This window comes from Halichoeres trimaculatus, unplaced genomic scaffold (assembly GCF_033239565.1).
Source record: "Halichoeres trimaculatus isolate MK-OKI-2021-1 unplaced genomic scaffold, fHalTri1.1 fHalTri1_scaffold_1, whole genome shotgun sequence".
In the NCBI taxonomy this organism is placed as follows: domain Eukaryota; kingdom Metazoa; phylum Chordata; class Actinopteri; order Labriformes; family Labridae; genus Halichoeres; species Halichoeres trimaculatus.
The window spans coordinates 35155558-35168605 of record NW_027437179.1 but is presented as its reverse complement, the minus strand read 5'-3'; the positions used below and the strand labels follow the sequence as shown (position 1 = coordinate 35168605).

Below are 13048 nucleotides of genomic sequence, written 5' to 3'. Positions count from 1 at the left end.
GACTGGCAGCTCTGTTAACAAGTTCAGTTTCCTTAAGTATTTTTCCTGGTTCTCAGGGTAGAGAAGGAATTCAGAGACTAAGTAAAGAATCTGCTGTTTCGGAGTTGGACATTTTCTATTGCTAAATATGTCTTTTAGGGAAACCAGTCTTTCAGTCCTACAATTTCACTAATCAGAAAGCCTCTGTGCATGTTTTAGAAACAGGAGCTAAATATGCAAGAGTCCATTAAGGTGGTATTTTGGCTTTTCTTCTCCCAATTAAAGGAGCTTAAGGTAAACTGTCCACTGCATGTAGGGGGCAACCCGGCCAAGTAGATTTTGAGAATATCAAGCTCTACTTCTTCAATGTCGGCCACAGGATCTTCAACACTGACATCACAGCACTTGGTACGTTTCTTTTTGTGATGGCTGAATTAGCGTTGTATGTTTGACATTCTCAAAATCCAGCTTGGCTGGGTTGCTGCCTCAAACTTTAATTTTGGTGCTTCAGGCACATGGGAGAGTGAATTTGCACATTAGCTAAATATCTAAAAAATCGTACCTCAAGATTTAGAAATATTGTCTTCATATTTAGAAATCTTAGCAAATATTTTGAAATCTTTGCTCAATATTTAGAAATCTTGGCTAAATATTTTGAAATTTAAGCAAATATTTCAAAATCGTTTCTGAAGATTTAGAACTCTTTCCTCAAAAATTAGAAATCTTGTCTAGATATTTAGAAAACTTTAGCAAATATTTAGGAATTTTTGCTTAAGATTTAGAAGTCCTCGCTAAATCTTTAGAAATCTTAGTCATTTAGCCATTTAGAATGAAAACTAAATGTTTAAAAATGTAGCTAGATGTTTAGAATCAGGACATTCATTTATGACATTCATAAATAACACTGACATTAGATAAGATGACAGATAAGACATCTAACACTATGCAATATTTGACAAATATATTTCATAAAAATGTTTATGAACCTGCATAAAAAGTGATGTTTTAGAGCTAAATGTGGAAAAGTTTGTGGCGTGTGAAACTTAATAATTTGCGCCCAGTACATGACCCCCCTGTGGCTCTATATGCGTTTTTGAATCATTTAACTAGTCTGCATGTGAGCTCTTACTCTTCGTCTTATGTCCTACAAGTGTAGGGATGTGTACCTTTTACGTTTAAAACGATATGGTTCCTATGCCTGGTACTTGGCAATTGGTACCGACACTCAATGGTACCAACTTTCAATACCTTTTCGTGTTTATGTGCTAAAAAAATATACATTGTTTTCAGAATAAAATCTCAAAGTTTTATATAACCTTGCAATGCTATGTTCATGTCCAGCATGGAAAAATCCCCTACTCTTCCAGTCCCTCACACCCTTACGAGGGTGCTTTTTGGTACCTAAACATGGTACCTTTCTATTTTACGTGAATTGGTACCTGGACTGAATTTGGTCGATACCTGTAAAAGTACCTAATTTGGTACCCATCCCTATACAAGTGTGATAAAAACAGAAGGTAAAACTTTGTTGGTGAGGGTTGCCAAAGTTGACACAGGCCAAAAGTCCCTTATAGGAGCTTAAAAGTTAAAATGTATTAATCAAAAAGCACATTTTGTCAGTTTCCTTATTCACAGAAAAAAAAAAAAGTTATCTTCATAAAATTAAGTCTAAAAAAGTTAAAAATAAGGTCACGATTGAAATAATCTGTAGCCTTTATGTGTGGTCTGACTGATGCTTGTGATTCATGGTCACAGGAAACATTAATTCGAAACTCATCTCTGCATAAGTTTCAGTATCTGGATGTTTTTTTTTTCTTTGCAGCTGGAGTATATCAGGGTCCTGATTACTCCACACAGCTGACAGGAGACTTTAGTGGTAGCATCAGAGAACGGTTAAAGCTCAGTGGACTTCATGCAAATGATGTGAAAGGCAGCCAGAACGGACCTGTCCTCCAGTCTGCTCTGCATTACCTTAACGCTCTGCACTCTGCTGATACGGAGATCTCCCATTCAGCCTGACACAGAGACTCCAGCGTCTGACAGACACACACTGTGACCCCTTCAGGGACTGTCTGCGGAGGGAGCTGCTCATTACAAAGGTACTACTATTCCTTTTTCCACTCAACAAAAAGAGTCATGTTTTTAAAGCACTGGCTTCAAGGAGACGCAGAGATAAGCTGAGTGAATTTAGATATCCAAATACTGAAAGAGTGAGGAGATAATCCAAATAATACATCTAAGACAGGACTTTGTGATGCAGAGTCACAGAGAAGACTCACAAGTGTTATTATTAGCATGATAAAGCATCTGCGTGTCATAGTGTATCTGTGAAACCTCAGTCACAGAATTTTCAAATCACAAACTGAATCAAAACTGCAATAAGGAAAGGCTCAGAGTCACGTTTCAGATGTTTTTAATTCATCATACACTTGTTAACCATTGTTTAGACACATAACATCGAAAACTTGAACCAAAAGGAACTGAGCGCTGTTTTCATTTCAGTACAGGTAAGTGTAATACTTTAAAAGTTAATGCTTCACAAGTTAACTCATGGGCCCTTTATTTTGTGTAACAACCTGGTCTGAGCAGCCAGAAAAGAAGTGCGAGAGTTGTTGGAACCTAGGCTAAAACGTTCGAGAAGCTTCAGCAGAACAATTTCTTTCAAACCAGTCCGGCAGTCCAGGGTAAACACTGAAAAATTCTACATTCATACCATGATTTTTCACAATTTCACCACTAAAAAACATTCTTACTCGTGAACCATCAAATAGAGCAGCTTGGTCAGAGGCTCAACATTTCAAAACATGATGATGTAAGTTTCTCTCCAAAGCTAGTTTATTCAAATGTTTGCTCAGTGGTCAAGGTTAGCTGGATGAAAACATTCAGCAGACTGTGAGGATTGAACACTACGGGGATACTTGCAATAGGAAAGAAGTGATGTCTCATAAACTCTGTTCTCAACTGGATCAAGAGGATCCCTCACACACCATGATGTGGCCCAGTTATACAAAGAGTCACTGATTTATTTTTTAGGTAATGTGTTTGCTAGTTTCTATCACCCAATGTTTCTACCAGCGCCTCCTTTTGTGAGTAAGTTCTGGGTATTATTTCAAAATAGGTGATGCATCCGTGCCCCTGTGTGTGCCAATGGTCCCACTTCATCCTGGCCAGGTAGGGGACTATGGTGACCGGTAGGTGTCAGCTGTTTTTCAAAAGAGCAGTAACAAAAGAACCTTGCAGAGCAGATGGACCTGCCTGATTCTGTTTCTGAAATCCTGCAGAACCATCCTGCCAGGCTACATTGACCAACAAATTCACTTGGCTAAATTCTAACCGGCCCAATCAGGGAAGAGAGGCAGGAGCAGTGGAAGTGACAAGCAGACATGACTTCAGTAGACTTTCGTTCTTGTCAGCGTTCCTTTGATTCTTAAGTTATCTTTACAAAAACAGCAACAGTCGTCTGACGCCATTATCACAACTGTTTCTCATGTTCCTGAAGTTGTTTGTCTATTGTTTCTTAGCAGCGGCACACATAAGCTACGTCATACCGTGGCTTGATGTGGATTGGTCTGTGGTGAGTGTGTCAATCAGGACGGTCGTCCAATCACCAGCTGCTGATTTTTTTGAAGGTCCCGCCTCTGAAAACAAATCTGAAGAGCTGCTACCCAGATGGACTTGTGAAATATTTCCTTGGCAGATATATGAAACTGTCCGCCTGGCTTGTCAGGTTAGTAACACAAATGCAAGAGCAAAAACACAAACGCAAAAGCCACAGCACGACGGAAGTGCAGCCACAACAGAAGTTAAGAGGACAGTTTTCCTAACAGACACAGAAAAGTTGTGAAAGTAAGTAAATTACTGTTTTCCTTTTTTCCTTCAGCTATGATAAATATAGATTAAATGCTAATGTTATTGATTTATAAAGCTAAATAAAAGATGGCATATATTTCCAGTAAACAAAAAAATATAATTACCATGAAGGATGTTACAAGGTGAGACCCCTACAAAGCTTTATTTGTCATAGATGATGTTAGAAAATACTATCATTTACTTATTTTCGCAACTTTTCTGTGTCTGAGAGGATAACTAATCTCTTAACTTGCATTGAGGCTGTACTTCCTTTGTGTTGCAGCTTTTGCATTTGAGTTGGCGCTTTTTGCATTTGTGTTTTTACCAAGTGGCAACCTCCGGTCTAAGAATATGAGGCAACCCGGATGTGCTAAAATCTGCTGTTTCTTGAGTGTCCACTGGAGGCTTGCCCCAGAAGTACCTGAAGTCACATACACACCAAGCCAAAAAGAAAAAAAAATGTTTTCAAAGCAGAAATTAACCTATTTACAGCCTGGTTCAAAACACATGTTCTGTCTGAGTCGCTAATTTCACTATCAGCACACACTGAACAAGGAGTGAATTTTTTTCTAACTCAGCGGTTCAAAGGACATTAAGATCGTGAGCTCGCCCAGAGGCACAGCTCAGGGTCACGTGACCAACAGGCCCCCTACAGCTGTATGTGAAGTCCTTGCCACTACCAATATAACCGATGTGCTTCATTTTCCGTTTTAGAAACAGACGGGTGACATCGGGGAGACTATGTTGGTTTTTACTCTTACATTTGTGTTGTGGCTTTTGCAAATCGTCTGACACCTACAGGCCACTGTAGGTGACTGGCCCTGCATCAGGTACCTGAAGTCTGGTTTATACAGTACCCGGAAGATTCTGAAATCCAAGCAAGTGCTTAAATCTTAATTCCATCAAAAGCTATTTTATCAGACTCCTTATGAGCTGGATTCATATGACCAGTCCTGAAAAATGTCTTAATTCAAGATATTAAGAGATAAAAACAAGGACTGAATTGCCAGAAGTGAGTAGAAAAATAATCTGCCAGTGGGCTAAGAAAAAAAATGCTTGTCAAGTTTCTTGTGTTAAGACTTGAACTTTTATTTTGAGAAGCTTTTAAAGTAAGTTTTTATGACCCCCTTGGAAGTTTTTTTTTTTTTACAAACTTCAAGCAATTCAGGTGTCATTTTCATCTTTCAGTATGTGGAACTGAAATATTTTTTTATACTTGTCAGGTGAGTTGCCTATATTCAGTCTATTTGATGGATTTTACTTGAACTCAAATGAAAACATTCAATTAGATTTCAGATTATGCTGTGCATAAACCAGATCTAATGCTTCAGACACCAAAGTTTGACCATCTGCCAGACGACACCCAAATCAGTCTGGGGACAGGGGCATCATATATTGTGGAGTGATCAGTGATGCCAACTCCTCAGCATCCGGAGTAGCTAAAGGCCCGCCCAACTGTCAACTGAGCTGTCCTAGAGCTCGTAGTGTACAGCTGGCCGTGCATGAGCGGGGAAAGAGATAAAACAGGACTTTTAAAAAAAAAATTCCCCCGTGATCTTGGAGCCTCCGACCACCAAAAAAAGTCGCTAGATTTGTCGCTAGTCACTTTTCTCTAATTTTCTCGCTGGGGGGTCCAGAAAGTCTCTAAAAATAGCAACAAAGTCGCTAAGTTGGCAACACTGGGAGTGATGCCTCAAATCACTCACCAAAGAAGGCGCTGGTAGCAACATTCAGGTGATTGAACATGGCCTATGTAGAGATCTGCTACCAAGTAGAAATCAGTGTTTTTGCATTTAGCTTGGCATGAAACAAAATGTACATATGGAGTGTGGAATTTTGTAGTGATACAATACAGGAGCAAATCAAGCATTGTTTAATCTTTTAATGTTCTGAATTTAAGTATTAAGATAATTAGGTATTGGCCCTTGTAAGGTCAATGTGGCTCACACTGAGTCTAATTTTACAGTTGTTTTAAAAAGGACATGAATGTGCATCAGTTTTGCAGTGTGGCCCACGCTGTCTTTAGCTCTACTTGCTCAATGAATCTAGTAGGTTATGGTTGTAGTCCTGGTACTTTGAGTGAAAAGGCAGCCACTCTCATCTTTTTCAATCAACATTAAGTGCTGGCTGCAAACCTACACGCTAACCATGCCAGTTAGGTCATTAGCTGCCCTGTGGAGGTCAGTCCCCATTCAGATGGATATGTAAGAATAACAGCGGAGAGAAAGCCTCACCTGTCAGAGAACCAAGGTCGCATCATAACTGATTTGATGCTTAAAGTGAAGCTTTTCATGCAGTAAATGACTCTTCAGGATGCAAGTAACAAACACTGTGAAGTGGTTGCAGTGAGGAAATACTTTCATCTGAAGTCTGTGCTCTGCTCCAAGCTTGGATGACTTGAATGACCTTAACAAACTTTCAAGATTACATCTCTTCTCTCTCTTTAGATTGAATTAATAGGTTTATCTCAATCAATGTCTCACTTTTGTTGATAAATTACATCTGTTTAATGTTTTGCATGCTTTCATTTGCATCATAAATTAGAAACACCTCAATATCCAGGTTTGATGAGAAGTGTTGAGCCACTGATCAAGCTATTCTATTTGCTGAGCAAGGAGTGGGAATGTGCTGCCATGTTTTTGATCCCTGAAAGCTAAATTTGAAAAGTCAACAATTTTACTCATCCTTACAAAACCACAGGAAAAGAAATACACAGTCTCATTTAACACATCAACACTGCAGCAGAATCCTCTTTACAAAAGGAAATAAAAGTTTAATTAGCACAGTAACAGCTCATTAGTAGTACAGTACGTTCATTTAGCAGGATTAATATTCAGTGCATGGGTAATACCTGTACACATGAAGTGTAAGCAAATGAAATGCAGGAGGATACATGAAGAAAATGTTTGTTTGGTTGAGGTTAAGTGGAAAAACCTCCACAGTGGCCGTCGGGCTGCCGTGCATCCAGCAGCGCTGAATCCCACATGAACAAGAGTATATGTTTCTTACACGACATTGAGATTTACATTTAGATGACAGCAACCAAGGGCAGTTTAAATCATCCTTTTGTTATGAGAGACTCTGACAGATGGCTGATATTTAAATACTTTTGAGTTTCTGTTGTGAGGAGGAGCAGAAAAGGAACATAAACATGAATGTGCCTCAGGGAAAGACTGCGCGCAGGAACCGCAAGCTTCATGTGTGATGGAGGGATGAGATGAGATCGCCGTTTGTGGTGAAAGGGCTGAACAGAAGTGGAGAAAAATGATATACAATAACCTTCAGAGTTACTCTATTTTATTATTGAAAAATTTCACAAAGCCGGGCCTTGTTTGGCCTCCGCCTACTGCCAGCCAGCTGAAAAATGGGCTTCTTTCTTTTGTTTGTAAAGTCAGATGATTGTTGCCAATGTCAATAGACGATTTTCATAAACCTGCCAATGCTAATTGAATTACTTCGGAAAAAAATTATGAAGCAAACACTTGACAATAACACACACAGTGCCATCGAGTGCCTCTTGCTATAGCTTCAATTTGCATCAGTGTCCAAAAACTTTTATTTGTATTTATTTTGAATGTTGGCAGAAAGAACAGTGAATGCATCGCCTCATGAAAATGTAGTTACACATTTCTCACTGTCTTTGAAAGCAGAGGTATAAGCCAGATGCACTTTATGAACTTTAGATGACCTGAAAAGCTGACTGATGTGACACGATTCAGAACAAAATCTCTCGGTTCAGGTCAGAATATCTCATTATGCTTCACATAAGCCATCTCCAGATAACTTCACTTATTCCAGTCAGGTACGTTTTTATGTTTGGCTTGAAATATCTTTAAAACAGAAAGTTGTGTCTAACTTTTCTCAGTGGATCTTATATGTATTCTAACAAAATATTCTGGCATTTTTGATGAAATCACCGGCTAAGATTTGAGGTCTTGCAGTGTTCATGTTTAAATGGAGTGAGCATTTTTACAGAAAAAAACTATCCCAAAAAGAGATGAAAATGATCATAAAAGCATTTTTTGGGGCCAAAGGCATTTCTGGATGACCCTGATTTAAAAATAATAATAATAAAAAAAATTGCCGGTCTTTACTTTTTGGATACTGCACTTGACCTTACTGAGATTTCGATTAGTGCTGCAGCTGTAAGTCTTAAGATGAGACAAATAACCCAAAAAATAAATAAGAGATGTTAGACTTTCTAGCCATCAGGGGTTTGTAGTTGTTTACTTGCAGACTCATATCCTGGTCATGAAATATTAATGTGTGCGTTATCTCCAAACATTTCCCAGATTTAGGCATAAAGACAAGAAGAAGTGAGGTTAACATGACTCAGGTAGAGAAAGGGATGAGGATCAGTAACTTTTATGGATATCAGTTTCTTTATTGAGCTTTTTTTTTTATAGAAACAAGTATTTATCAAGTCCACTTTGACCCTTTTTTAATATCTAATAGAAAATAAAAAACAGTGCAAAACTACCCTTTTGTAATACAGGTGGTGTTACTTTAAATGGGGACCTTTTTGTCGCCGAATAGAAATTTTACTTAACTGAACTTGAAGATATTCTAATGCAACCTTGCGTTATATGCCACAAAACAACACCGTTTTCAACACTGGATAATTAATGATTGAGTGAGCTTCAGGTACTTTTGCTTTTTTGAGTTGGGTAGGATGACTGTCCTGCAGCAGCTGAATGTGGAAGCTGAAACAGGTAGTTCTTTCTACCTGGAAACTGCAGTAAGATGGAATTTGCAATACAGGACTGATGTGCTTGGCAACAAAAGTTGTGTTCCCTCTTTGCAAGAAATCATTTGCCATAAACTGTAATTTGCATCCTCTTTATCCTATCTATTTTTGCCAAATTCTGGATCTCTTTGCATGTTTTGCCATCCTCTCAAGCAACTGACCATGAGAACATGGCTGTTTTCCTAACACCTACTATACGAGCAGTGCGTACTGATTTGGCCAAAGCGTGGTATGTAGTATGTGGGGAAAAAAAAGTAATATCTGCAGTACACACAAAAACTTGGACTGCAATCAGGTTTGAGATAAGTCCTTCTGTATAAAACATGGACGTAATCTCCCCGACGTCTTGTGGCCATATTGGTAGTGGCAAGGGCATCGTGTACAGCTATAGGGCACCTGTCGGTCACATGACCCTGAGCTGTGCCTCTGATTGGGCGAGCTTGGGATCTTAATATCCTATGAACTGCAGAGTTAGAAAAAAAATTCACCCCCCTTACAGTGGGTGCCGATAGTGAAATTAGCAGTTCAGATAGGAGAAGTTTTTTGAACCAGGCTGAAAAAAGGTTAATTTCTGCTTTAAAAAAAACAGCTTTTTTTTGGCTTGGTCTGTATGTGACTTCCGGTACTTCGGGAGCCAGCCTTAAGGGGACACTCGAGAAACAGCAGGTTTTAGCACTTCCACATTCTTTCATATTCTTAGACCGAAGTTTGCTGCTTGGTTGTAATGGACCGCTTTACATTGCATACTAATTCTCAAAAAGCACGGTGCAAATTGTGTTTTATTTTCTGTTTATAGCCAGGGGGAACTCAATTTTTGGTAGCATTACCGCCACCTATTGGGATGAATTAGCATGCAAGACTACAATGCTAATGTTCAATGATCAGTTACATTTAAAATCTTATCAAGCATTTTAGTCTTATTTTAAGTAAAAATGGTCTTGTTGTACCTGATAAGAGCCACATTCAACTGGTCAGTCCAGAAAATGTCTTGTTTTCAGTTATTTAAAGACAAAAATGAGGTCTGAGCTGCTTGTGACAAGTAAAAAACAACAAAAAAAAAACATTCTGCAAATGGAACAGGAAAAATTTGCTTTAAAATTTGTTTAAAAATAAATAAAACTAATGTTTGTTTGTTTTTTACTTGTTACAAGCAATTCAGACCTAATCTCAATCTTTAAATAACTTTAAATAAGACATTTTTCTGGACTGGCTAGGTGAATTTGGCTCATATTTAGTCAGAAAAAGGCATTTTCTACTGAAAATAAGACAAAAACACTTGATAAGATTTATGTTTTTTTCCAGTAAGTAAAGCTAAAGAAACTCCAGTGAATCTTGTCACTTCCTGTTTTTAAAGAGTTGATTTACATTTCGCAAGTAACTGTTTTAACTACTCCACAAAAACAGCCAAGCATACTAAAAAAAAAAAAAACAGAACAGTAAGACCACATGCTACATTCATAGGTAGTAGATAGGTTGGAAAACAGCCTCAGTCTTTGTGTAGTTTGATACCCAATAGCTTGTAAACATTAAAAAAGAAATCTTTTTATAGCAACTGATTTATGCTTACACTTCTGTAATTTGGCTGGGATGTGATTGGATACTGGAGGAGCTCGATTTTAATAGATTCCTAAAGTTATAAATATGAAGAACCAAGTTCTGATCCCCATCCCCGGTGGTTTTTCATCAGTGTATGTTAAGAGTTCAACAGATTAATGTTATTTATGTAAAAGAGCATCTTGAGTCAGGACTTGCTGTGCATTGCTGAAATCAAACTTGATGTAAACACACTCATCGGTGCGTCTCTCAGGTATCTGCTCACACAGCTGATAGCAATCCAGACGGCTGCACAGCTTTTATTTCATCATCCGTTTACGGAGCTTTGCTTTTGATGTGGAACCAGGGTTTCCAGCTAATGTGAATTCCACATTAACAACCTGGCGTACACGCTTCTTTCATCTCACTGATAGATGACAGTGAATAATGAACCAGATATCTGGCATTTACAGTACAAGGACAAGATAATACTGTGGGAGATTTGTTTTCCTCAAATAAATCTGCGATAATTATAGGATTTTCCATGTCGCAGGTATGGATTTTGTAGCGTAGAGCAATAACATCTTTGACCCTCATAAGTTTTGTTCTAAAATCAATTTGTTAATCTAGCAGTTTTGCAGCTCGTGTGTACTTATGTGACCCTCCTAAACAAAGCCACTCATTCTTCGTACCAGCAAATCACATTTGCAGCCACTGCAAAAAAAAAAAAAAAAAACGTGAAAAATGAAATTCTTTCTTTTTTAAAGAGAGAGCACAGATTCAATTTTGAGACACAATAGAAGGTATCGTACATTCACATTGTATGGGATGAGAGACGGTCTGGCAAAGCTAATAAAGTGATGCTAATGTGCTTTGTGATGCAGTGGAAGTCCCCAGCTTTCAGCTCCACACAGATGGGATCTCTCCCTCAGGATCAGATAAAAGATGTCCATCTCTAACTCTGCAGAGCATGGCACATTCAACAAAAGGCAGCCTCTCAAAGCCGAGCTGTCATGGCTGCTCGCACACAAGTCCTTCGCGCAAAATAAATGTGGCAGACCACATTATCGCAGCCATGATGAGCGTAAATTGAGGCATATCAATCTTGGCTAAGGCAGGAAGAGGAACCAGATCAAAACAATCACAGGAGACTAATCTGAGTCTGGCTCTGGAGAGATGATGATGCATGATCCTGAACATTCAAAGTGTCCTATAGGCAGACAGTACCTCTAGTAAACACAGTCTTAGCTTCTTTGCCTCACAGGCTAAATCATGTCACGCCCTGTAACTGTAGCAACACCTTCTCATCATGTATTCAAATCTCTTGAATTTATGGAACAAGTGATTCAAGGCTAAAGCAGCCAGACATCTATAAATACACATCACCTTGCCATATATTACACCGTCAGTGGGAGCTGCCATACCATGAGAATATTCTCTAAACCCTCCCCGCTTGTCCGAGTACCCGCGGCTGCTCCCTCCTTCAATCTGCGGAAGCCCTTCCCTCCAGAGATAACCGCCGCAGAGATAACCCTGTCCCTGCGTCCCCCGTCCCTCTCACAAGGACGCCCTCGCACCCACATATCAGGGTCGTCGCTTAGCTCGTAGATGGATCCGTCCTCCACGCTGTGCTCCAAGGACTCCAGGGAGGAGTCTGAGGCCTCGTCGCCCAGCGCCGTTAAAGGCCGTCCTGGCAGTCCTGACGTGGAGCGCAGCTTGTACTGCAGCAGGACGCCGCGGCCTTTGCCTCTCCCTGCCTCGCCCTGGTAGGACTGCTGCAGGGATTCCTGGGAGGAGGTGTCGCTGCGGTCCTCGCCTCCACAAGCAGAGTCCGGAGCGTCCCCGACTGAGTCCCTCTTCAGGAGGTCAGGAGACAGAGAGCTGGTGGTAGCTACCAGAAAATCGACAGGCCCACAGTGAGCGTTCAGAGAGACATTTCCTTTTCCTGTAGGAGGAGGGCAAAGAAAATATTTAAATGTCAAGCAAGAAGACAACAAAGTGTGCAGCTGCAGCCGGCTTGAGTCAGGTTATTGACAGCTACATCGGGAGAATAATTTGCCGGTGGCAGTTTGAATTTGTTGAACAGAAAATTGACTTGACTTCAGCGCTGGCAAAAGTACACACAATCCAAACTTGTAAAGAAACAAAGCTAAAAAAGTTGATAAAAGTGGAGATATAAATTCAACTCTTTTACTAAAGTCAGAGAAACATGGAGTACATATTTACTGTTTGCATATTTCACTTAAGGGCAGAAAACTCCAGCTGGAACTGAAATAATGATTATTTCATGGGTTTATAAATGCATGTATAGAAACACACAGGAATAAATATATGGAAATGTTACAAAGCAGACAAGCGTTTCCTGTTAACAAAGTCTCTACGATGGTAGCGTTTCCCTCTGTTGCCCGTCTGGTCCTGATGCCCCGCTCTGCTCTATCCGTCTGAGATACATCAGTAAATACACAAAGGAATGATGGTCTCTCTTGTTTTGGATCCACCTTGTTCTGTGCTAAATGTAGTTTTAATTTTTTGACAAAAATTAGTTTCTGGCTTAAATCATCTCTTAATAATGCTGGCCATCTCTTGTAAAATTGCTTAAATCTTTAGCTAAAAGGATCATGCTCTTTATGCCCTATAGTACAGTAGCCTATGTCAAGAGGGTGACTTAGGCCATTTTATTTCTAGCCTGAGTCAAAAATTTTGATTATTTTGGATAAAACGCGTGACTTGGGCAATTTAACAAGCTGTCATGATGGCGGCTGCTTCAAGAAGAAACTGAAACTTAAGTGCAGAAGAAGCTGTAAACATGATTCTTGAATCAGTTTCAACTGGTGAGTGATCAGGTTCACTATCAGAAAGGCTAGGGTATGACGTTTTGTAGATATTGAGTCAAAATTTCATAAGTTACAGTTAAACTTTGAATTAACTCTAGCTAGCTAC

The 13048-nt window shown here is 39.4% G+C and overlaps 1 protein-coding gene across 2 annotated transcripts in view; it reads right to left on the bottom strand.

The window, feature by feature from the left end:
- Window positions 1-2382: 2382 nt before the first annotated feature.
- arhgef10la (Rho guanine nucleotide exchange factor (GEF) 10-like a) overlaps window positions 2383-13048 on the bottom strand; it is a 212532-nt gene continuing 201866 nt past the window's right edge. For both annotated transcript variants that reach the window (XM_074665406.1, XM_074665415.1), the window contains one exon: window positions 2383-12053. In XM_074665406.1, the coding sequence (XP_074521507.1) occupies window positions 11506-12053 (548 nt within the window). In that variant the 3' untranslated portion in view covers window positions 2383-11505. The remainder of the gene's footprint in view (window positions 12054-13048) is intronic.